We start from the raw sequence: 22,581 nt of genomic DNA, 5'->3' as shown, positions 1-22,581 counted from the left end.
TCTTTTTTGTACATCTAGTAAACCACAAAATCACACAATGCAGCTTTAATATACACATTTCAATATATAGAGTTCACCGGCAAAATTTGTCACCAGCTTAAGTAATGCTAACTCGTATTTTTGTCTGGCATCAAAGCAGGTTTAGCACACCTGGAAAATAAATCCCCTTACGACTTTCAGTCAGGAAGTGAAGTCCTGCTTCTCTCTTGGTCAGCGTGTAGTGGAGTCTGTGCAAGTCTCAAAGATCATAACAGGGAAAACTTCTCACACCTTTTAAGTTAAAGTCTTCATATAGACGCTTTCACCAGTGGAAATTTTGGCAGTTTGGTCCCTGATAAACAGATTTATGTCTTTGACAGTGATTTGGATGCTTCCGTGATTCAGTGCTTGAGTTTAAATCATTCGACTGTTCTTTCACTAACTGGAGAAGACGTTTTGTTTAGATGGCTTTTGTATCTTTGATAATACAGATGTTATTCCATATCGGTTTGGGAAATCTTTCATCGGCAGTTTTTTGCTGGGATAGTTTTTCAGCACTCAGAACAATCTTAAACTCATCGCAGTGTGATCTGTTATGTGCTAATAAAGCATAATAGGCCATATTTAGTCAATAACTAGTATTAGCAGTTCAAAGTCATTGTGTATTAGGAACATACATGTGTTATTTGGATGAAAGAAATAACAAGAAACATACACCAGCATATTTCAGCTTTATATAAACATTTATCAACTTTCGACAGTTAAATGTAGTGAACATGAAGACTACAATGAATTTCTTTGATCAATAATGTACACAAAAGACTTTTGGACTCGTTGGACGTAAACTTTTCGTGCAAATATTCACATGTAAACTGCAGCCTTATGTAATCTCCTCTGTCCTTCGTTTATTAGTTTGAATTTCAGGCTTGAATCAACAAGGACACTGTTAATGAGATGAAATCCAGAAATAGTGCAGTGTACCCATCTGGCCAATCACATAACAATTTAAGTGGCAAAAGGCTGCAGAGTTACTGTAAATACTATACTGTACTACATTCACAAATACACAGATTTATATAAATACACAGTTGAAGCACATAGACCTCGTTCTTTGGGTTTTCTACAATAGGGCTACAGTAGCATATCTTCAGATTTAAGTACTCATGGTAACATAACGTCTGACCTTCACATGGTGAAAAGGAACAATATAATATAAAAATATTGGGAAAAAAAATAATTATTTTAACGATTCAACAATTCTGGCAAACTTGGTTCAGCTTGTAATGTTAGATATGGAACATTTTCAAGACCAATATTCTTCTATTCTTCATTTTAATTATAGGTTTTGAAACTAAACTTTTAAGTTTTCATCAAATGAAAACTTATTCCACAGTATAGCATATCTCTATATTAAGGCATAATCAATAAAAACAATAACAAACATAAATATGTATAAAATGTTTTTAAAAAAGTCACTATGAGTCATTTTGAGAACCAGATATCAGTTGACTTGGATGTTCCTCCAGCAGCTGCTGATGGACTCATCTCAGTGCTGAGACAACCTTCTTCATAGCTGCCGCCGCCTTCTGCAGCTGCATTTGTCTCTTTTCCAACTCTGTAAAAACAACAAGTTGTCAGTTTGAAATTTTATATAGATAGTGCAATGCTCATAAAGCTGATACAACAAAATTACAACATCTTAAAACAAGGTAAGTATGTCAAAAGTTATGGAGCAGTTATTTCTCTAACAACACTGTTTCACTGCTGAAATCTTACGCTTTGCTGCTTGACTCTTTCCAAAAAGCACAACATTCATAATATTACTGATATTATTGTAGGAAAACACTTTTAATCAAGAATTTTATTAAGTGCAAGTGTGGAAAAAAAAGAAGAAATAAAGCTTCATCTGCTGTGGAAGATAAAACAGTGTTGGAACTGCATTGTTCCCTGCAAAAGGAGGACAACATATGAGGAAATAAATAGTCAAATGCTGTCAGCCCAACAAAGTTCAGCGATTAGATTAAAATGGCATCCAATGTGTGAGATTTTTGGTCAAAAAACCTTTGTACTCTCGTGACTAGATTATATTCAAGATTGTGTAATTTATTGTATTTCAACGTAATTTATAGGAATTTGCTTTGGACAAACAAACTCAAGAATTCACATAGAAAACAAGCAGTAACATCATAAAGTAACCGAAGTCAAACAATCAAATCTTCATGCATAAAAAGAGTAAATTATCGCTGTAAAAAAAGAACATTAATAGACCTATTTACTAAGTATTTCATACTATATACTGTATGATGAGTATTTAATTGGCTGCTGCAGTCACAGCTCACTAGACTGAACCTGCAGTTAACTATTAAACATCTGGAACAATACAGAGCACATTCAGACAGGAGGCCGGAGAAATAGAAAAAGGTAATTGTGTGAAAAATAACAGACAATAGTCTGTCACATTTCTGTCCTTCTGTCTCATATTGTGGTGGCACTGACCAGCTGCTGTAAAGTGACCTTATGTGCACCTTTTAATTATCTTTATCACTAAAGTTTTTTCATTGTCTGAACTCTCACTGAAGATGATGTCTCACTGTTTCAACAAGGCTTTACTCTCTCTCCCTGTGTGTTTCTCAGATACAACAGTGCTCTTTTCCCGTTATATATTATATGTTGCATCACCTAAAACACCCATTTTTCAGCTGTACTGCTTTTCTTCCATTTTATCTGCACAAAACCAAAGTGTTCTTCAATAGGTAATTAAGAGTTCACTTCACCTTTTTGCTGTTTGGCCACAAGCTCTGTCAGTTTCCCAGAAGCTGCCATCACTTTTAGGGCAAGATCATAATCTGTGGAGAGAAGATTATTTAGGACATCAATAAACGTGAGACAGAGATGCTTTCACAGTCATTTGTGACGTATATTTGTCCTCCCTCACCCTCCTGGCTGGCCTGGTCTGACTGAATTCTGCCAGAGATGTCTTTCATCTCATCAATAAAATCCGTAAAGATGGCCTCCGTGCATCCTGCCATATTGCAACTTCTCCAGAAGCAGGTGGAGTCGATGCTGGTCGCTGGGTCTGAGGGAGCGACCGTAGGAGAGGAAGTGGAGGGCAGAGGGGACACACAGATGGTTTCAGGGGGAGCTGGAGAAACGGCCGAGCTGGTGCGCAGAGAGGAGCAGGAAACGATGCAGGGTTTGCAGTGGTCAGGAGAGAGAGGGGGCCCAGATGAGCTTTGCGGTGGAACAGAGGGCGCAGCGGTGTGTTGAGCAGGACTGTCGATGTATTCAGGACTGCTGCCAGGATTCTGCTCAGGACTGGACCCTGAGAAAAGAGACAGCTCCATGTGTTACCACAGCTAACATGAGTAACGTTATTCCTGTTGAAGCTTCCTGCTACAACAGGACCTTCCTCATACAGACACCATAACCTTCCCCTGAGTAGACCCATATATTATTGATTTCAGAGGCTCACCCATATAGACTAGTGGCAAAACAAGTAGCCTCTTTAATGAGCACAAACAAAACATGTCTGCGAGTAAGAGGAATAAGGCCCTCTGGCTCCAACACAACCAGCTGTTGAAGTCAAGCACTGTGTGTCTGCCACCAGCCAAATGCTGGTAAAACATGAAAGTGGATGGTAGATTTCAGACACAAAATAATGATTTACTACTGACTGGCTGGTGAATTTGAACATTTATCTTTTAGTGGCTGATAGATGTTCACATTTTAAAAAGTTCATTTCCCATCCTGCACTGTGTGTCTCCTCTTCTTTACTAATCTTTTCTTAGTTTAGAAGCATATGTTTGTTTCAGGATAAAAAGCAAGAATACGCTCATGTTTTTGCTGGTTAACAGGCTATAATTTGCACTGATGCTCTCATTTTAATTGTTATATCCATAGTATTACTGCTATAAATAATCAATGCTATTACTGTTATATTGTTTCTAGCTTATACAAGCCCTGTATATATAAAATATAATAAGCAAGACTCAGTATCTATACGTTCTTAAAATATTTGTTTTATAAATTGTATTTTGATCAACTTTTCCAATTTTTTCCACACACTTTTTGAAAAGTTTATCAATAAACTGCATCTGAAGCTGTTCTGTAAATTTATAAAAGGACACTTTACCTTCATCTCCACTCCTCAGCACCTCTACCGTGTTTGCCAGAGTCACACTGGGACGTGGAGGTGATACTGTATGATTTGAGAATGAGGAATTCAATGTTGAATACGACTCTATGCAGATCTCTACAGGAAGCAGTAGACTCTCTGACTCAGCATCCTGAGAGGAAGCAAACACATTTCATGTCAGTTCTGCTTAGCGGTGATAATAATGTGAAATACATTCTGACCACATGTGAGTCAAATATGAAAACAGGCAGACTAATTCAAATTTAAGAAGTGTGAGTAAACATGAATATCAGAGAGAAAGACTAAATCTACATCAACTGCTCAGCTGTTCTGAACAGTTGTAGTAAAGATGGTTTATTATGGCTGTTAAGGATCAACAGACACACATTTTTAAAGTAGGACACGTTTGACAAGAATCCAATTAAAATATTATAACTCACTGAATGTATGACTGTTTCATCTTCATCTTTATTTCCGTCTCCATTCTCATCCATCGGCTGATTTCCTAAAGGAGCCAGCAAGAGTTAATAAACCATTTGTAGATTATGTTATTTCTGCATATGTGTGCTGGATCTGCTGTGACACCTACCTGAGATGGACCCAGTGGGACTCCCATTCTCAGCGTCTTTACTGTGAGTGGAGAACATCATTAAAAATGTATCCTCAACTGTCATTTTAAAACAATTTCAAATGCATTTAAGTTCAACTAAAATTAAATTCAATTAAACATTTTTATTTTTATTAAACATATTTTCAATTGTTTTGATGCGTATGTAAGAGAGGTGAAGATTAATCTCTATGGCCATTTTTTCCAAAAAGTCCAAAAGATATTCAATTTACAATGATATAAAGCAAAGAAAAACAGCAAATCCTCACATTTAAAAAGGCTTGCATAAAATTAGCATTTTCTATTTTAGCTTTATTAAACGACTTCAGTGACAAATCCCTTATGAGATTAGTTTTCTGTTGATGGATCAATCAATTAATCCACAAATTGTTTCAGCTCTTGTGAGATGTTTCTCATATTTTTGTACCTTTAAACAGATGTGAAAAAATATGAGCAATATCTCTCAATATAATGCAGTACAATTAAAACAAAACACACCACAGTCAACACAAACACAACTTAAATAAGGATTTTAACAAAACCTGAACATATCTAGAATGATAATATTACTGCAGGACTATTTTGTTACATTTCACAGGTTTTTTTTTTGTTTTGTTTTGTTTTGTTTTTTTAAATGGTAGCACAGTGACTGAAATAATTATTACACACATTATTACACATAAGTAACTTAAAAATAAACTTATTGCACACTTATTTTTAGTTAATCAAAAATGATTGATCGTACCTGATTAACTGAGGCACAGTTGACAGAAACATGGTGAAAAATGAAAGAAACAGAGGACAAAATGAGATTACTGGACATCTTCAGCTTCAAATGACAATGTTACTCTGAAATAATCAAAGATTTGACTTACTTGGTGCTCTGGAACAGAGTTGGCACTTTCGTCTATATCTGACTCTAAAGGGGCGAACATTGCCATTTCTGTATTAGGTTCATTCTCAACTGTAGAAGAAGAGGCATCACATAAATCAGCACGTTGTGTCATCCTGCCTTCAACTAACATGTTAACTGATTTATACAAGAGTGCTAAATCCACACAGGTTACATTCTCCTGTGTTCTGCAAATAGGTTAACCTGAGTTAGAGTCATCTGATATTTTCCTTTTCCAGCTTTCAGGTTTCTGTCTAGACAGCATCTCTTCCTCTCTGTGACAAAGAACAGAGATCAAAACATCAGTAACCTTTTTACCTTACATTTTAAGAAATAGAAAATAAAAATATCTGTACACTAAATATGAAGCTTCTGCCAGTTAGCTTAGCTTAGCAAGGAGAGTGGAAACAGGGGGGAACAGCTAGCCTGGATCTGTCCAATGCTAACAAAATTAACCAACCTGCACCTTTAAAGCTCACTGGTTAACATGTTATATCTCATAAAATAATAATAATAAATTCAGCAAATATACCCCCATAAAACCACAACATTTGTACATACAAATGAGATATAAGGTGTTAATTAGTGAGCTTTGGAGGCACAATAGACAGACTTTCATATATATTGTGTACAGATGAGCTTATTTCCAAAAATGTCAAAGTATTCCTTTAAAATGCAATTATGTTGAAAATAGTCAAGGTATAAGATGCCAAAAGTGCAATATATTAAATTCTGTTGCATGAATTCTTAATAAAAATAATCATTGAAGCTGTAATAATGGATATAAGCAGGAGATAATACAAATTTTACACTTAGATGTCAATAAATGAAAGGAAAAAGCTCAGGTTGAAGAACAGCCAAGTCCAGCATGCAAATGATCAAACACTTACCTGTCATTGAAACTCAACCGTCTCTGTTTCAAAAGCAAAAGCAGAACAATTAAAATCACTGAATCATTGTGAAAAGATATAATTAAAAATACTTGATTTCAAAGTGACTAAGCGTAATAAGTGTACCTTTAATCCATGGGTCATGCTGCTGGCTGAGTTTGAGTCACTGCTCCAAAAAGACGGTCCGGCCACTGCAGAATCATCTGTCAATAAGAAACACATTGAATCTGTGATACTGGGAGGGAAAACCTTTAAAACAGAACACATGAGACACGTGCGCTGCGAGCAGGACTTACCATGGCCGTTGCTCTTGTGTGATAGAGGACCATGTTTGTCACAATATAACCTAAAAGCACATAAACCTGGTGGTTACTCAATCAGATAGTGATGTTCAGGGTTATTTACGAAATGTGAATATACTCACATAATAACGCTGTTAGACAAGCTGTCCAAGCTGATATTTCCTTCTGTCTTCTCACAGGCCAGGCAATATACCTCATAAGAATAAAACATGGATATCATTACTTCTTAAACTGGGTTTGGGGCCAGAGTAAAACTTCTCTGTGTTTTGGGAGGTTACTAAGTTATTTTAACATTTGCTGTAATGTTTCTCACTAGGCTACAGATTCAAATTAAATTTATTTACCATATACAGTACTGTGTAAAGGTTTTAGGCACTAAAGTTAGGAAGCTTGCAAAAATAATGCCATGAATAGCTTTTTTTTTTATCAATCAACTTCATACAGAGATAACATCTTTGTTTCCTTTCAAAGGCTAACGAGAGAATATAATATTCTACAAACACATTATTTTTAGATATCTGCAGGTCCGCAGCTTTATTTAGAAGCACTTTCCCTGCTTCCCATTTCCTCCACCTGATAGCTGGATAGAGGAGTACATTCATTTAGATCCACAAGACAGGAACCTTGTGAGAGAAAAAATGTTCATTTGTGAAGGAGAGACGTTCAATGTTCAATTTATGGGACTGTTCAACTTATTAACTTTGTCTGTTCATAAGAATGTGCTCATCAAAGCCTCAATGTGATGATTTCATCTACAGGGCCTGACTCCAAAGCATCCAAGGTCTCGTACAAGAGATGTTTTAGTTTCACGGCGCCAGGCTGGGAGATAAGGTGGTAACCTTGGATGGGTAACAACAGCTGCCCTATTATTTTCTAATCAGAGTTCATTCTGATACCAAGTGACCTTGTTTCTCCCCTCCCTGGTAGCTCCCCTGACCTGAGCAACTCTATAAGAAGTGACTGTTTTCCTGTTTGTCCAAGTTTTTGTACTTGTTGAAATTATTCAAACAAGTACAAGATTTTCCTTATCAGGCCTTATATCCAGATTGTTTGTATGATTCAAATGGTAACTTCACCTGCCCTTGATCGTCTAAAGGAGTTATGTGACGAAGACTTCGCAAATGAAATCTCAGACACTACTTGGAAGTTAGCGATAAAGAGGATCCACTCAACTTCTATTTGTATTCAACATGGACTGCTGCAGTTCAAAGTGTTACACAGGTGTCACCTGTCCAAAAGTAGGCTTGCCAGGATGTACCCCGGCTTGGATCTAACATGCTCTAGCTGTAAACAGACCCCAGCCACCCTCTTTCAAATGTTCTGGTCATTTTTTAAACATTTTCTTATATCTCTAATAGTGACATTGGCTCAGAGTGTGGAGTCCGTTCCTGGATTACTTTGACCAGAAATACCTCTCTCCTCTTAACACTGCCTGGTAGAGACTCTGGGATTTAAGTGTCAGTGGTTTGATTTTGACTGGGGTTTGACATGTCCTCTGTATTACAAATATAATAAATGTGCATTGTGGATATATAGTATTTAAGATTTTGCTGATGTAGATACAACAAAGCTCATTGACAGAGGTTGTCAGAAAAAATGAATGTTCTCAACACATTTCCTGCAAACTATTTTGAGGTCTTTAATGTTTGTGCTTCATTTATTGTTTGTGCTTTATGCCTTGGTTTTCGTTATGTCTTGTGTATCTGGGTTGTTTTTTTTGTAATTGGAAAAATTCAATGAACAGATTTGAATAGTCACTTCATACAAAGTTCAGTAAACAGAAGAAACCTTGACCATCATGAAGTCCGTCTGTAGTCCCAGACGGACTCCATGATGTTGAGATCCAGGCTCTGTGGGGGTCGTACCATCTGTTGTAGGACTCCTTGTTCTACTTGTGGTTGAAGATAGTTCTTTATGACTCTGGCTGTATCTAAAGCACATCTAAAGTGCCTAAAACTTCTGAACAGTACTGTAGTTCCAGAAATAAATGTATATATATATAATTTTTTTTTTTTTTTAAAGCATCTGTATTGTAAGATATGCAGTTATCAGTAGATAGTTCCATCAATCAAACCTTAGATGATGAAGTTTTACTGGATTTTTTGGATTTTCCATGATTCGTAGAGGAAGAGTCATGTTCACTTGTGGAACCGTTGATTCCTGGTCATTAAAAAGGGAAAGATTTCAACACTTAATATGTTATACATTGAAAAAACTGATATGGGAATACAGGAGGAGCGGCAAATATTTAGATGTGTCCACTTACTTTGCATTTCTTCATAGTGTGTGGAGCAGTACAGCCTGAAGCAAGAAAACACATGAAGGTAGTTTTACAATCAAACCAAAAGAATTCATTAAAGTGATTTTTCTTCCAACAGATAAACATACTGCAGTACAGGATGTTTTAAAAAACATAACACCATCATTATTACTACAGAGAAAGGCAAACAGATGTTGGACTAACGTATAATTCCCCTCATCGTCATCCTCAACAATGTGAGCTCCCTCTTGAACAGCACACGGGTAGTGGTAGGACTTCTTGCAGCGTTTGATTTCACATCCGGCAGTAGCGCCCTTTTTCTTACATCTATAACAAGCCTGGTGCAAACAAATAAGTAACAGACACACTAAAATAGTTTCCAGAATACAACTGATGGGTTAGGTCTATTCAAATTGTAAAATAAATCGTAAATGATCTTTACCAGTTTGTTTCCTCGTCTCACTTCCTTCATCACATCCTCCACCGAAAAACCAAACAGATCATCAAACTCTGGTGAATTCTGGCAATAAATACCAGAGGAAAATAACTGTGAAACAGAAACAACAGGAGTGAGGACAAAACGCATTGGACAATAGCACTGTAATTCAAAGACACCGAGGAATAAATGTCAGCTGTGAATGAAGGTGTCATTGTTACACATGAGAATTAAGAGCTAAAGATAGTATCACTTTAATTTAGTGTCACATAGAAATCTAGTGGTTATATAAACAGAAACTTTGTCCTCAAGCAAGTCAACCAAGGTATGGTATAATATTATGGTATAATGTCTTCCAGATGTGAAATCTCAAGCTGCAGTAATAAACCTAGATCAATAAATCAGCCAGGCCAATATATAGGTTGATATTACAGATATATCAGTATCGGTTTACGTCTTGGCTGATAAGAAAGATATCTATGAGGTGAGTCAGAAACAGTGTCTACATTAGGGCGGCAACCACTGATTATTTTCATTATTTATTAATCTGACTATGACTCTGTTTACACTTGGTTTTAAAATGCATCTTGGGCGATCGGATCAAAAGTGTACAGTACTACATACAAGTGTAAACAACCACCAACGCCCTGTTTACACCTGGTATTTACATGCGTCTCCAGTGATCTGATCACAAGTGGACAGCTTTAAGTACGCCTTTTTACACCTGGTATTAACATGCGTCCTGAGTGACCACTTGTGATCGGATCTCACTTCCCTGCTATATATGCAAATAAACACGGACATCATTTCCGTTTTCAAAGACCAAATCCGTTCATTATTAACCAGCAGGAGGACCGGACTCACCTTGTTTGATACCAGGATAAATATTCAGGACATATATATAAATATTCTGCGTCGGAATAGAGAGAGAGAGAGTGTTACGCAGCGATCTCCCTGCAGCTGCATCTCTCCAGTCAGAGACACTGTGCGCATTTACACACAAGACACAGCAGCATAACTTCATTCATTATTTAAATCGACACACCGACTGTTACACTCACAGTCCAGGTTCATACGGTTTGGAGTAAAGCAACTGTCCCCCTGATAAATCCTGAGCTCCATTATGTTGAGCAGCGCAGCAAAACTCACTCTGGTCTGAGTGATCGGATCTCAATCTGTCCTCAATGCGTCTTGGGTGCGTTTACACCTGTATTTAGAGCTGTCCACTTGTGATCAGATCACCCGAGACGCATGTTAATACCAGGTGTAAACAGGGCCCGAGACACATTGGGATCTGATCACTCAAAACACTTGCTGAGGTGGTCTGGGATGCATTTGACCACATATCTTTTGTAGTGTAAATGCTAATGTGTCCTGATGCTTCCCCAACAAGGACGTAACAGGAAAGTACTTCATCAATGCAGGACGTGGTGGTTGTTTAGGTGACAGCACATCAACGCCAAATGACTTTGTCCTGCCAGTCTCCACAGCTGGAATAGTCCCAACATGTGTATTAGTTCTTGAAACATTTTTGTTTTCTTAGCTAGCCTGTACAAAACAAATCTGGCGCTTGACTGGCGACAGACGTATTAACTGTGCGCAGGGCTCTTTGACCTTCTAGTGGAAGTGATGTGGGCAGTAATGAAATTTGAACATAAGTGGTCAGCTGGACACCTTAGAGATGCATGATAGACACAGGTGTGAACGGCAAATAGTGAAATATGTGCACTGCAAGTTACCAGGGTTACATCTACAGACCAGCTACCCCAAACAAAGATACTCAGTTTACTATCATAGTAGATTAATAAAAAACAGAACATATTCACATTTGAGAAGCTTGAACAAGAGAATTTTAGCCCTTTCTTTTGCTTAAAATTTTAAAATGTACTTTGAAAAAAAATTGTAATTACATTTTTTTACTTAAATTTTTGGGGAGGTAATTTTTATTTTTCAACCACAACATGTCCCAAAGCATCTTTATCAGGAATGGTATGTTTTTTTTCTGAAATATGTTTTAAACTCTTAAATATCAGCCTCAAACATATATCACTCAGCTCTATGTAGTAACGTTATTTGTCTGTTAAACATTAGACTTCAGCATGTGTGGAGAGCCCCCAGGCGTGTCAAAGCCGTGGGTGTTATGGGTGTTGTGACGCCCACACTTTCACGGAAACATAATTCCAACCCCCCCCCCCCCCCCCCCCCCCCCCCCCCCCCCACACACACACACACACACACTTTTTCCTGAGGTAGTCATTGATTAAACAAAACTGAGTTTTGCATACATGAAAAACCTATTGGTCAAGTTGGATTAATTGAACAGCCATCCAGCCAATAACAGCCATTTGACCAACCCACCAGGCCAGGGAAGAGTAAACAGTTGAAGTATAATAAAGTAACGTATGTGCTTCTGTTACTCACTGCTGGCTGTGATAACAGATCAGAGGTATGAAACAGCTATTTAACTAGTTAGTAATGTAGAATTTTCTTATGTAACTTTGTCTTGTTATGTGATGTGTCAGCTCAGCTAATATTACTGTGGTCTAGCTTTAATACACAATACAAACTATAGCTCATTCTAACTTATATAAAATGCAAAACACACATTACTCCCTAACATAAGGCAGGCGCGTTGTTTTAGTTTGTATTGTGTATTAAAGCTAGACCACAGTAATATTACTATTTATCATTGATCTTCAAAAGGGTTAAGATGGTTGTAGCTGTGGCCTGTGAGAGCTAGTTGCTCACTCTCTGAACTCACTAGCCTCAAATCACCTGCTTATGTGATATTCTCCTGTTAGCTTTGAGGTGGACTTTGGATGAAGAGGGATGGCTCGTTCCCTGTGGCTGTTGGAGATGAACTGACGCCTGCTGATACAAAACCTCCTTCAACTTTAGGTATTTAATTTCCCAATGAAAGACAATTAAAGGTCCCCTTTGGATTCCTATTAAAAGAGACACTTCTTTTTTTTTAAAATTGAAGACAGTTTATGTTGTACTAGTAAAGAGTCAGAAAGGACTCTTTACTTTTTAAGGGCAACATAATACATTTCCAGGTTGAACCTGTAATTGTTAATGTTATTAAGCCAATTATTTGAAGATACTGATTTGTTACCAGGGTTCAATTTGTTTTGCATCTGTAACCATCCATTTCATTTTAATGGAAGTGTAAGTTTCCTTTAATTTCATGTCTTCATGTCATTCAAGGTGTGTAAGGAAGTAGGATAAAAATACTCTTATCAGCCCAACTCCTGGTACAAGCTCTCGCAATGTCATGCATCGACTACTGCAACTCCTTACTGGCAGGCCTCCCTACATGTACACTTAAACCTCTGTAGATGATCCAGAACGCTGCAGCGCGTCTGGTCCTCAATCAGCCCAAAACAGCACATGTCACCCCGCTGTTGATATCCCTCCACTGCCTCCCAGTTGCTGCCCGCATCAAATTCAAAACCCTGACACTTGCTTACAAAATAGCAACTAAATCGGCTCCTGCCTACCTGTACTCCCTCATTCCGGTCTACACTCCCTCCCAATCTGAACGATGATACGGATAGCTATGCTCCAGTGCAGCAATTCATACAAGTAACTGGATGTAAGTAGTAAACTGCCATGAGACCCTAAGTAAATTCTGCTGAGTTGTCACACTCATATGGTCTCAGTAATTATTTTATGGTAAGCTGAAGCAGTGGTTACAACTGCAGTATTTGAAAAAAATGTTTAAATGCATGGCATTAATTTTGATTTGGCATGTTGAGACTGGAACAGGGCTCGTGTCCCTCCTCTAGAACCCCCCCACTTTTAAAATCGCTGCTCCACCCCTGAGAGCCCCGCACGTTGTAATTAGACCACAAAGTTCAGTCTCCATTGTTTGAAAGAAGGATTTCTAAATGTAACATTAAATGTAAAAAGGTATATTTGAATATTAAATATTTACCAAGCAGTTCTGATGAGCCGTGATCTGATCTTTAGTCGATAACGCTCCTGTTATCCTCGTCTCTTCGGACCTTTGACAGAGTATGCAGGACACTTTGCGATCGTTGCCCATTTCTACCATCTACCGGCAGATAAACAAATTGAACGGATTTGTTGTTGTTGTTGTTGTTGTTGTTGTTGTTTATGGTCCAGCGGGGTTACAGTCAATTTGAATGTGTCCAATTTACGTAAGGGACGTCAAACCATCATGCTGATACAATCATTTCCCCCTCTCGCCGTTTCGCCGTTTCATTGCTTGGCGGTTGCCAGATTCTCGCGTCCGAAGTCTCACGAGATTTGGGGTGAGATTAGATTTCTAATCTCGTGAGAACAAAGACGAGCCAAAATTAACGAAGTAACTCTATTTTAAAATACTGTACTCAAATTTACATGTAAATTTAATTGAATGCTATGATTTTATGCCAGTTAATACTTCTACTACTAGCCTACATTAATTTAACAGTTTGTAGTACTATTTAAAGGTACTTTACTTGAGTGTTTCCATTTTATGCAACTTTATATTTTTACTCCACTACATGTAAGAGCACAGTAATGTACTCTACTACTTTTATCTGACAGCAACAGTTACTCTCTCATTAATCTAGTATTTTACATACAAATCGTTGTATAAGGTTATAAAATATAATGCAATGTTTAACAATAAACCTGTATTTCCCAAACTTTTTGGCTTAACCCCTCACAAAAAATAGTGTCTCCTTGGACCCCTTGTCATGTTTCATATCTATGAGTTAGCAGCTCCACCAACTAATGATTTCCACTTGCTCAAATAGTTTAATTAGTATAGCCTAACTGTTTAATACCCAACAAAGTGAATCCCTCCAATATAATGTTGTATCATTTTTCTATTTTTTAATCACAGGGCTGTAGGCAACATTAGGTTTTCCTGTCACAAGAGGCTTAATGTGGAGAGCTGTATTCTCTGCTATAGTCAACATCGTTTTGGTCATTTGCTTTTAAATAAATGTCCAAAATTCACTTTTATTTGTTCAGCAGTGGATACTGACAATATGCCTCAGTTCAAACTGCCTATAAATGCCAGTGCAATATTAGGGTAATTTTTTAATGCCAACGTATTTGTTGTACAGATTTTGTATACGTTAAAAATGGTGGATTTTAACAAGACTGGCAACCCAGTTGGACAGTTTCACTTTCGTTTCTGCTCCTAGACCTTGAGCCCACCAGGCTTTGTCTGCATATGTGTGTATCTGCCCACACAAACCACTCCAGATGTTTCATAAATTATTTACTTAAGCCAAAGAGAAAATGATCAGTTTTCAGCTACAAAAAGACCTAAATAGACAAGTGATAAGAGTATCTTGTCAAGCAATCATTCAGTATCAAGCCTGCATCTTCTCTCTCTCTCTCTCTCTCTCTCTCTCTCTCTCTCTCTCTCTCTCACACACACACACACACACACACACACACACACACACACACACACACACAAGACAAAGGAAAAGACACTGATTGACTTATCACAAGTCTTTTATGTAAAAAAAAAAAAAAAATAGACAAGTCACAAAGTAGTGACATCACCATACTTAATGTACAATATAGCATCTCCAATAACAAACATTTCATGACGGATATTAATGAACAATATCTACATTCAGAGCATGATCCCTCCACAGGGAATAAGTTAGCGCTATACAGTGATCTCTGATTATTCACATTGAGAAACATTTTTTAATTGTAGTGTACATGAAAACCCACAAAGAGCAGACCGCGAGGCTCTCAGAGACCCCAAAAGACAACAGCTCATACACTAAAGTCTGAACAGCTTGTGGCAGGTTTTCTAATGACAGGCTGACAACAGAGAAGCAAGAAGACAGACAACAAGAAGACAGATGGGAAAAGTAGTAAAAAGACAGTAAGAAAAGGAAAAATGGAGGAAAATTAAAAAGTGACTAAAGGAACATGTGAGCTTTTTTAAATTTCATACAAATAAATAAACACATGTAAAGGGAAAAAGCAAAGAACAAAGAGATGACTGGTAAAACTCTCTGAGAAAAAACATTCATGACAGCTAACCAAGCCGTACATATTTATTTATCTCTATCTTTCTTATTTACACTAACAGTGGAATTAACTCCTGGGTGAACTAGTGCAGATGAACAACAGTCATCCACATACTTCCCCACTTGTAATGTGAACACTGATAGATGCATTAACTTAGATCAGTCCGGCTGGCCCATTCATACATCTATCACATTATTATCGCATGAATCCTCTGTTCTTCATAAAAATAAACAGATGAGTGTATGACTATAGGATCACTTTACTATACTGTGAAATTACTGTGTGTGATGTGTTGATCTTTTCAGTATCTTCACCGCATGATGGCACCACTGTCAAATCTATAACATTTGTCGTTATCTCAATATTTGGTGCATGTTTGTGCATTAAAAAAAAAAAAGAAAAAGTACAGCTTTTTGTGGACAAATTCTAATAGGTACTGATGTTGGCAATACAGCACAGATAGCCACATGATGCTAGCATTCAGGGGGGCAGTTTGGTGACGGAGGAAGTGCTGAGGAGTTCATGGTTTGATGTCAGAGAAGCTTGTGTAGGTCTCACTGCAGCTTGATGATGTGCTGAGGTTTCCAGAGCCACTGCCTTCTGTTACACACACAGATATTGAAGGTTAATGTCAGATGTAGTACTCTAGCTTAATAACTTTATGTTAATGTCTCACACACACTTCCTTTTGGAATTGTTTGTTTGCACACCTGAGCTGGTGAGAGACTGGCAAGACTGGGACTTTCCAATCAGGGTGATAAGATTAGCAGCAGCAATCCAGCCCTCCTTAGTGGTGCTCAGGTTACGCACAAACCTGCATGACACATAAACACACACCTGTCATTGCTGCTATAATGTTGTATTGTTGTTGTTGTTTATTTTAAATTTCTCATAGACAGCAGTAAGGCTGTTTTCTCACCACTGTCCGTCATCCCCCTCCTTGATCAGCTGTACCATGTCTCCGCTCTTCACTGAGAGCTCTTGAGCTCCGCCCTTCTCATAGTCGGCCATCACTGTATATTTGCCGGCACACTGTTTAAAGTCAAAATAGGGAAACAAAAAGATACACTCTGATATTAGAAAAATCCATAAATCAAGAGTAAAATGAACACATTGATATTTTTCTGTGATGAGAACTCCAGTCAACATGTGTCAACTTTAAATCTGCACTTTTTTTTTATATTAACAATGGATCGTATGACTACCTCATATCATAGTCCATACTCATACTCATAGTATGGACCTAGAGAACCTTGAGAATTATCACCCAAATCTGCAGTTTTTCCTCAGCTTAATGGGGTGTTTTAGCGCCTTTAAGCTTATTGTTTTGGTTGTACAGCCTGCAACTTTACTGTTTTGGTTCAGTGTCATTGATGTCATTAACTTTAAACCAATTGCAGCAGGCAGCTCTAATAAATCCACTGTATGCTACCTAACCTGCACTAAATAGCAGACAGACAAAGTTAGCGACCAGCTTGTGAACATAGCGGATCATTTAGAAGCTAAAGAGGCACATCTTTCCCTCAGGAGTTGGAGAATACCAAAACAGATCTAAAAGTAAAGTAAATATTGGAGTTACATTCATCAGGTTGCCAGAAACAGAAGTCCAATCATTTTAATTACATGTTATAAAATCCACATAAATACATAGACGCTACACAGTAGTTTTAAAATAACATGTTGTATATTGTAACTATAAACACTATAAAATGGATCATGACACAGCCGCTAATAATGTCATAAGCACTGACTTCAGTAGAACTTTTAGCCTCACGTTGTTAAAAGTTTCAGTTTCATGTCTTGTTAAGACCTTTTAAGGAAAAGTTTTTGATGCTTCAGAGGACATTACATTGACTTATATTCATTCCCTAGAGACTTATGCTATCTTAAACATATCCACTACACCCTAACCATAGCCCTGACAAAAAAAAGAGATCCTTACCAGAAATTTTAGTGGTTTCCTTGTGGGGACAAGCTTTTTGTCCACAAATGGGATTTAGATCCTCATTATGTTGCTGACTTAACACATTTTTGTCTCCACAATGTGATTAATACAAATAAAAATAGGCTGACACATACTGGTCACAAAGAGTGACTCACCAGCTTCTTGCCATTGTCGTCCTCTGGGTCAGAGTTAAGGGGATCCTCAGCACTGGAATAGCCATCATGCTCCTCTGAGGCATCCAGTGACAGGGAGGCCTTGTTCCAGCCTGAGGGGGAAGAGGGAAACACAGGTGTTTAGTTTAGTAACATTCAGCTTCAGCTGCTGTCAGACATGTGCGTGACCTGCTAGTGAGAGATCTACAAGTGTGAAACAGTGAGAGGAAGCACCAACAAAAGATTTTTTGAGCAGAGAGAAATAAAAAGGCTAATCCCATGAATCCCAACATGACACATTCTGTCACACAACTATTACCAAAAAATCTAAGATTGGGTAGATGGGCATGCAGCTCCATATTTTAAACTCTCTGACCCAAACAAAGGAATAAAACAAGTGTCAGGCAACCATTCCTCCATATCAGTGTGCATTTCTAGGCTTTTCACCAAGCCTGAAAGGAAAGTGGGGCAGGCAAAGAATAAATTGAGGGAGACACTCTACAAAGGGTTTATAGTAGTGAAACAGTGGGCCAAACACACAGCCAGTGTGAGCCGGCTGGTGCCAGTGTACCTCTCCACTTTGTCTGTAAGAGACTAGAGGTGCTGAACCACCTGGCCCTGCTCAGGTGGAGGGGAGGAGGACCTGCATCTGAGGGACAGGAGGCAACGGAAACACAGCGAGTCATTCACCCTGCAGTCGCTGCAGCCAATGAAACTCATCAGCTTCAGAGAGCTTGGCTTTGCTCAGGCATCATGGACCAACAACTACTCAGACAGGAAGAGTATGCAGTTATTGTTGAAGAAACTAGCTACCTTTGAACCCAAATGGCGTAGGATCGCTCTGGCGTTTCGTCTTGTGATCAGGGCTTGTCGGAGATCCTACCACCAAGCAAGAAAAAGAGGGAACAAGGATGGTTGTTGAGGCAAAGAAAGAAACCACAACTGAAAAACTGACATTCAAATAGTAAATTCTGATGAGAGACATACTAAAAGTCAAATGGGAAACAGCAATTTTCATACTGGATGCACAGTTAACTAACAGCTGGGGAAAGACAACTAAAACAGAGGTAGCAAACTAATTCTACTACGGAAAGAATCTGCTGATGCTTATTCAAAATGCAGCACAATGTCGTGATGCTTTTTGAAAGGAAGATCTGCATTTTGTAAATAGCTTGACTAGCTACTAATGGGCTTTTTTCAGAGAGACATTTTTAATGTCACAGTAGGTAAAGCACAGGTGTAAACAATAAAATTATTGACGGTTGAATCCATTTAGCTGTTCAGTTTCAGGTTCCTGTACATGCTGGATCACTGTGACAGTTTTACTGGGACACTTAAATAGAACTGAGCGATCATTAATGTTATTTGGAACACCTGTGTTTCTATGATAAGTCAAAATGTCTGCTGTGAAAAAGGCATTGCGCTGGATAGAATGAAACTGGGGTCTGGAGCTGTGTGATACCTGGTAACAGGAGGATCGTCATGGGTAATGTAAAACTTTTATCATCAGTAGATGAAGGCTCTGTGGAGGGAAGCATGTAGTATTTGACCTACTGACAAAACTTTACTTTTTACTCATTTTGTCCTTCAGACACTTTTGAGAAATACACTTATTTGCTTACTTGCAGAGAGTTAGATAAAAAGATCAGTACCAGTCTTTTGTTTGTACAGTAAAAATGAAGCTACCGCCAGCAGCTGGTTATTGTAGCATAAAGACTGGGAACAGCTAGCTTTGCTCTGTCTAAAGGTAACAAAAGCCGCCAACCAGGCACCCCTACATCTCACTAATTATTATGTTATATCTCATTTGTTTAATCCGTACATGAACTGAAGTGTAAAACTGACAAGTTGTGTACAGATTTTTTTTTACGGGGGTTATGAGCCGGACTATTTCTTGGCTGGGAGCAACTTTCTCATGCCATTTCGTCACCATACAGACATGTAGGGCTGCAACCAACAATCATTTTCATTATTGATTAACCAATTCTTTTCTCATTTAATTAGTTGTTTTGTGATAAAATGTCAGGAAATAGTGAAAAATGATGATCACTGTTTCCCAAAGCCCAAGATGCAACCTAAAATGTTGTTTTTTTTTCCAACCGACAGTCCACAACCCAAAGATATTCAGTTTACTATCACAGAAGACTAAAGAAACCAGAAGGTATTCACATTTAAGAAGCTAGAACCAGAGAATTTTGACAATTTATCTTAAAAAAATTACTCAAAACAATTAATCGATTATCAAAATAGTTGATGATTCATTTTCTGTCCCTCAACTAATTGTTGCAGTTCTACAGACATGAGAATCATATCTACCTCTTGGCAAAAAAGTAAATAAGTGTATTTCCCAAAATGTAGAACTATTCCTTTAAATGACTAAGCCAAATTCTTTGTCTTCCACTAAATGGAAATACACTTCCATTTCACAAATGCAGATGACGATGCAATAGTTTGGATATGAAATTGGTAATGGCCTACGGTTACCTTTCTGAGCTTTGAGGTTACTGAAACCCTGTAAAGTAAAGCGCTTTTTAGCCACAGCAGCTCTGTCTGAGGTAGGGCTTGTCACAGTCTCATCTGACCCAGAGGGCAAGCAAGAGGAAGAGGGGACAGACGACAAAAAGAGGGAAGGAAGAAGGTCAGTCAAGCAAGTTTAAAGGGGGAAAAGCAACAGAAAGAAAACATTAAATGATCCAGTGGAAAAAGAAAGAAGTTAAGATATGGATCAATCATTATAAGAGTGGAAGGAATAAGCTAATTATAGTGTCATTTATACAATACATGCACTACAAATGCTAAAGGCAGATTTGTTTAAATAAAGAAGGGTTGCATCTTTTCTTGGTCTCTATGCTCACCTTTTCCTGTGGGCTTTGGTGAAGAAGAGGAATTGGCATCAGGACTGCAGGGCTCAGCTTTCTTCTCCTCTCCCTTTTTAAAGCTCTTCTGACCGCTCTTGAATGGACTGTGGGTGAACAAATGAGGAGCGTAAAGAGCTTTGGGTTAAGAACTTCAACATTAGCCGAAAGAAGAAAATGAGAGAGTATGAATAGAGAGGGGAATACAGGCTCGGGAGAGACCAAATGCCCTTGTCAGGCCTGCATACCCAGTATGCCTTCTGTGAAGACCCGCCCCTACTCTGCCTCTGATTGGCTCCGTTTCTGATATTTTTACCCTAACCATCTCACTCCCTTTACCTAAACCTAACCAATTGGCCCCTTGGGTATCTTTGTCGGACCGCAATGCATACTGGGTATGCAGGCCCATCAATGGCATTTAGTCTGTCTCATACAGGCTTACCTTAGGTTCACTGATCCACTTGACACAGGGGGAAACTGGAAAACCTGATCTGGTGCCCTCTGCTGGCTGGCTTCTGAAAGACAGAGAGGTTTCATTTCCAAACACCCAAACGCCTACAGACATTTAATTATCACTGACAACATATTAGTGGTTAAGTCTCTGATTAAACCTTGATATTAGTATAATCTTGGCCTGGAATCAGACCCAGGTGAACATTAATTTACAAAACCGTACCTCTACATGCCTCCAGCTGAGTTGTCAAAACCTTCCTAATCTCATTCACCCAAGTCGTTTTAACTTCAGCTGTCGGTGCCTGAAAAGCAACAAATAACACACTGTGTAAACTGTATATTGCTTACCAGTATTACCAGTAATCCATTAGACATCCATTGTCTTTATTTTGTATGCATTAACGTACCTGAACAATGTAGACCTCCTCTCTGGAGTTGCACCAGATTTCAAACTTCTTGTTATCTCCTTTTGCATTCTCTGTAATGCCCACAGCACTCATCTAAAATAGACAATAGGAAACATTTCTTATAATACAAAAACACCACAGTATAAGAGACAAATGCAATAACACATAACAATGCAGATGAAGAGGTGCTCACATTGAGAGAGTGTTTGAAGCTGTAGGAGGGAGCTTTCTCGTAGCCTTCCCCATTTTCCTCCCTCCTCTTGCAGAAGAGCAGCGCCTTCTCATGGAGAAACAGGTGTCTCTGCATGGGCTTGAAACGAGCCAGATCCTTAACCTTGGCATGACCTTTCTTGTGCTCCGTCCACACGCTGAACGACCCCTGCATCAGCAGCTTGCCCAGTTCACTCATGTTACCCTGAGAACGGAGAGAGTTCATGGGAAATATGTTATAAGATAGAGCTGATCAACCACATATACTGTATATATTTGAACACATTCTATTAAATGCATTTTTCTGTCAGCTTTGTGTCTATATTCTGAATAATGTGTCTGTTTTTTCATGGAAGAGCTGCCCCAAGTGTGTGCGTTCCTCTCGTTAAAAATATTAACATTGTCTCCTCACATCACTTTCCATCTTAATCTTAATCTACATGACCCTCCTTGTATCATGAATAAGTGACACACTGAAAATCAAAATGTTTGAACTTCACTTTGCAGAATGATGTAGGTGCAGAGTTTGAAACTAGAAAGCTGTTCTTACATTCATGGAGGAGAACGGAAAGTTTCTCTGTGCTCACCTTAAATCTTAGATTAGGACATCTACTAACGAGAATGATTTGTGACATCAAAACTAGTTTGTAGCCAATTGTGGTCCAGTATGCAATTTAGCATAAGCCTGCAGTTTACAAATACTGAGAACGGCATTTTCAAAGAAGCAGAAGACATCTTGTTCAGTTGTTAAACTTTTGAAATGAAAAACATTTGCATACTCCTAGATGCTGGATTTTTCAATGAAGGAGAAGGAGTAGATGTAACTGTAGATGTTATTCAAAGAAGAATATTTGTATATGTCTTCAGACATTCGTGGGGGAGATCTTTAACCACTCAACAAGTGTCAAATTGAAAATTTCAATCAAAATACAAATTGCTGAGGAAAAATTGAAATATGCAAGACTCTTTCATACTTAATTTTTTGTCATCATGATCACAGAGTGGATGGGGCTGTGTGTAGTTATTACATTATATGATTTCAG

General features: G+C 38.2%; 2 protein-coding genes across 15 annotated transcripts in view; both read right to left on the bottom strand.

Moving 5' to 3' along the window:
* Nucleotides 1-691: 691 nt before the first annotated feature.
* phf11 (PHD finger protein 11) lies at nt 692-13,748 on the bottom strand. Of its 2 annotated transcripts, XM_042425405.1 has the most exons (18): nt 13,439-13,748; nt 9,508-9,612; nt 9,270-9,403; nt 9,072-9,106; nt 8,880-8,965; nt 6,928-6,998; nt 6,800-6,849; nt 6,630-6,706; nt 6,504-6,526; nt 5,818-5,888; nt 5,597-5,685; nt 5,467-5,474; nt 4,704-4,744; nt 4,555-4,619; nt 4,112-4,265; nt 2,915-3,301; nt 2,754-2,825; nt 692-1,594 (listed from the first exon to the last, which is right to left on the bottom strand). In XM_042425405.1, the coding sequence occupies exons 1-18, from the start codon at nt 13,556-13,558 to the stop codon at nt 1,521-1,523; spliced, it is 1,662 nt and encodes a 553-aa protein (XP_042281339.1). In that variant the 5' UTR covers nt 13,559-13,748; the 3' UTR covers nt 692-1,520. The 2 variants fall into 2 exon arrangements, with proteins under 2 accessions (XP_042281339.1, XP_042281340.1); XM_042425406.1 differs by lacking the exon at nt 6,928-6,998 and having other exon boundaries at nt 6,800-6,812.
* A 1,780-nt stretch (nt 13,749-15,528) lies between these two features.
* Nucleotides 15,529-22,581, bottom strand: part of mcf2lb (mcf.2 cell line derived transforming sequence-like b) — a 40,907-nt gene continuing 33,854 nt past the window's right edge. For 6 of the 13 annotated variants that reach the window (XM_042425385.1, XM_042425386.1, XM_042425388.1 and 3 more), the window contains 13 exons: nt 21,522-21,743; nt 21,329-21,421; nt 21,145-21,223; nt 20,911-20,983; nt 20,469-20,575; nt 20,098-20,190; nt 19,076-19,135; nt 18,427-18,492; nt 18,185-18,262; nt 17,617-17,726; nt 16,436-16,548; nt 16,227-16,330; nt 15,529-16,116 (listed from right to left, as the gene is read on the bottom strand). In XM_042425385.1, coding sequence (XP_042281319.1) covers nt 16,037-16,116; nt 16,227-16,330; nt 16,436-16,548; nt 17,617-17,726; nt 18,185-18,262; nt 18,427-18,492; nt 19,076-19,135; nt 20,098-20,190; nt 20,469-20,575; nt 20,911-20,983; nt 21,145-21,223; nt 21,329-21,421; nt 21,522-21,743 — 1,278 coding nt within the window. In that variant the 3' untranslated portion in view covers nt 15,529-16,036. The remainder of the gene's footprint in view (nt 16,117-16,226; nt 16,331-16,435; nt 16,549-17,616; nt 17,727-18,184; nt 18,263-18,426; nt 18,493-19,075; nt 19,136-20,097; nt 20,191-20,468; nt 20,576-20,910; nt 20,984-21,144; nt 21,224-21,328; nt 21,422-21,521; nt 21,744-22,581) is intronic. The other 7 variants (XM_042425389.1, XM_042425390.1, XM_042425392.1 and 4 more) reach the window with 7 other exon arrangements.

Source organism: Thunnus maccoyii, chromosome 11 (genome assembly GCF_910596095.1).
Source record: "Thunnus maccoyii chromosome 11, fThuMac1.1, whole genome shotgun sequence".
Taxonomy (NCBI): Eukaryota; Metazoa; Chordata; class Actinopteri; order Scombriformes; family Scombridae; genus Thunnus; species Thunnus maccoyii.
The sequence above is the reverse complement of the archived record's forward strand: the minus strand, read 5'-3'. Positions and strand labels throughout refer to the sequence as shown.

What these genes read in the sequence shown, in the direction of transcription:
- phf11 (XM_042425405.1), bottom strand. Translation starts at nt 13,558, where the DNA reads ATGGTAGAAATGGGCAACGATCGCAAAGTGTCCTGCATACTCTGTCAA. An exon ending in ATCAGATGACTCTAACTCAG is followed by an intron (nt 5,686 to 5,817) that starts GTTAACCTATTT and finishes CTTCTTCTACAG; the next exon opens with TTGAGAATGAACCTAATACA. An exon ending in ATGAAACAGTCATACATTCA is followed by an intron (nt 4,266 to 4,554) that starts GTGAGTTATAAT and finishes GCTTCCTCTCAG; the next exon opens with GATGCTGAGTCAGAGAGTCT.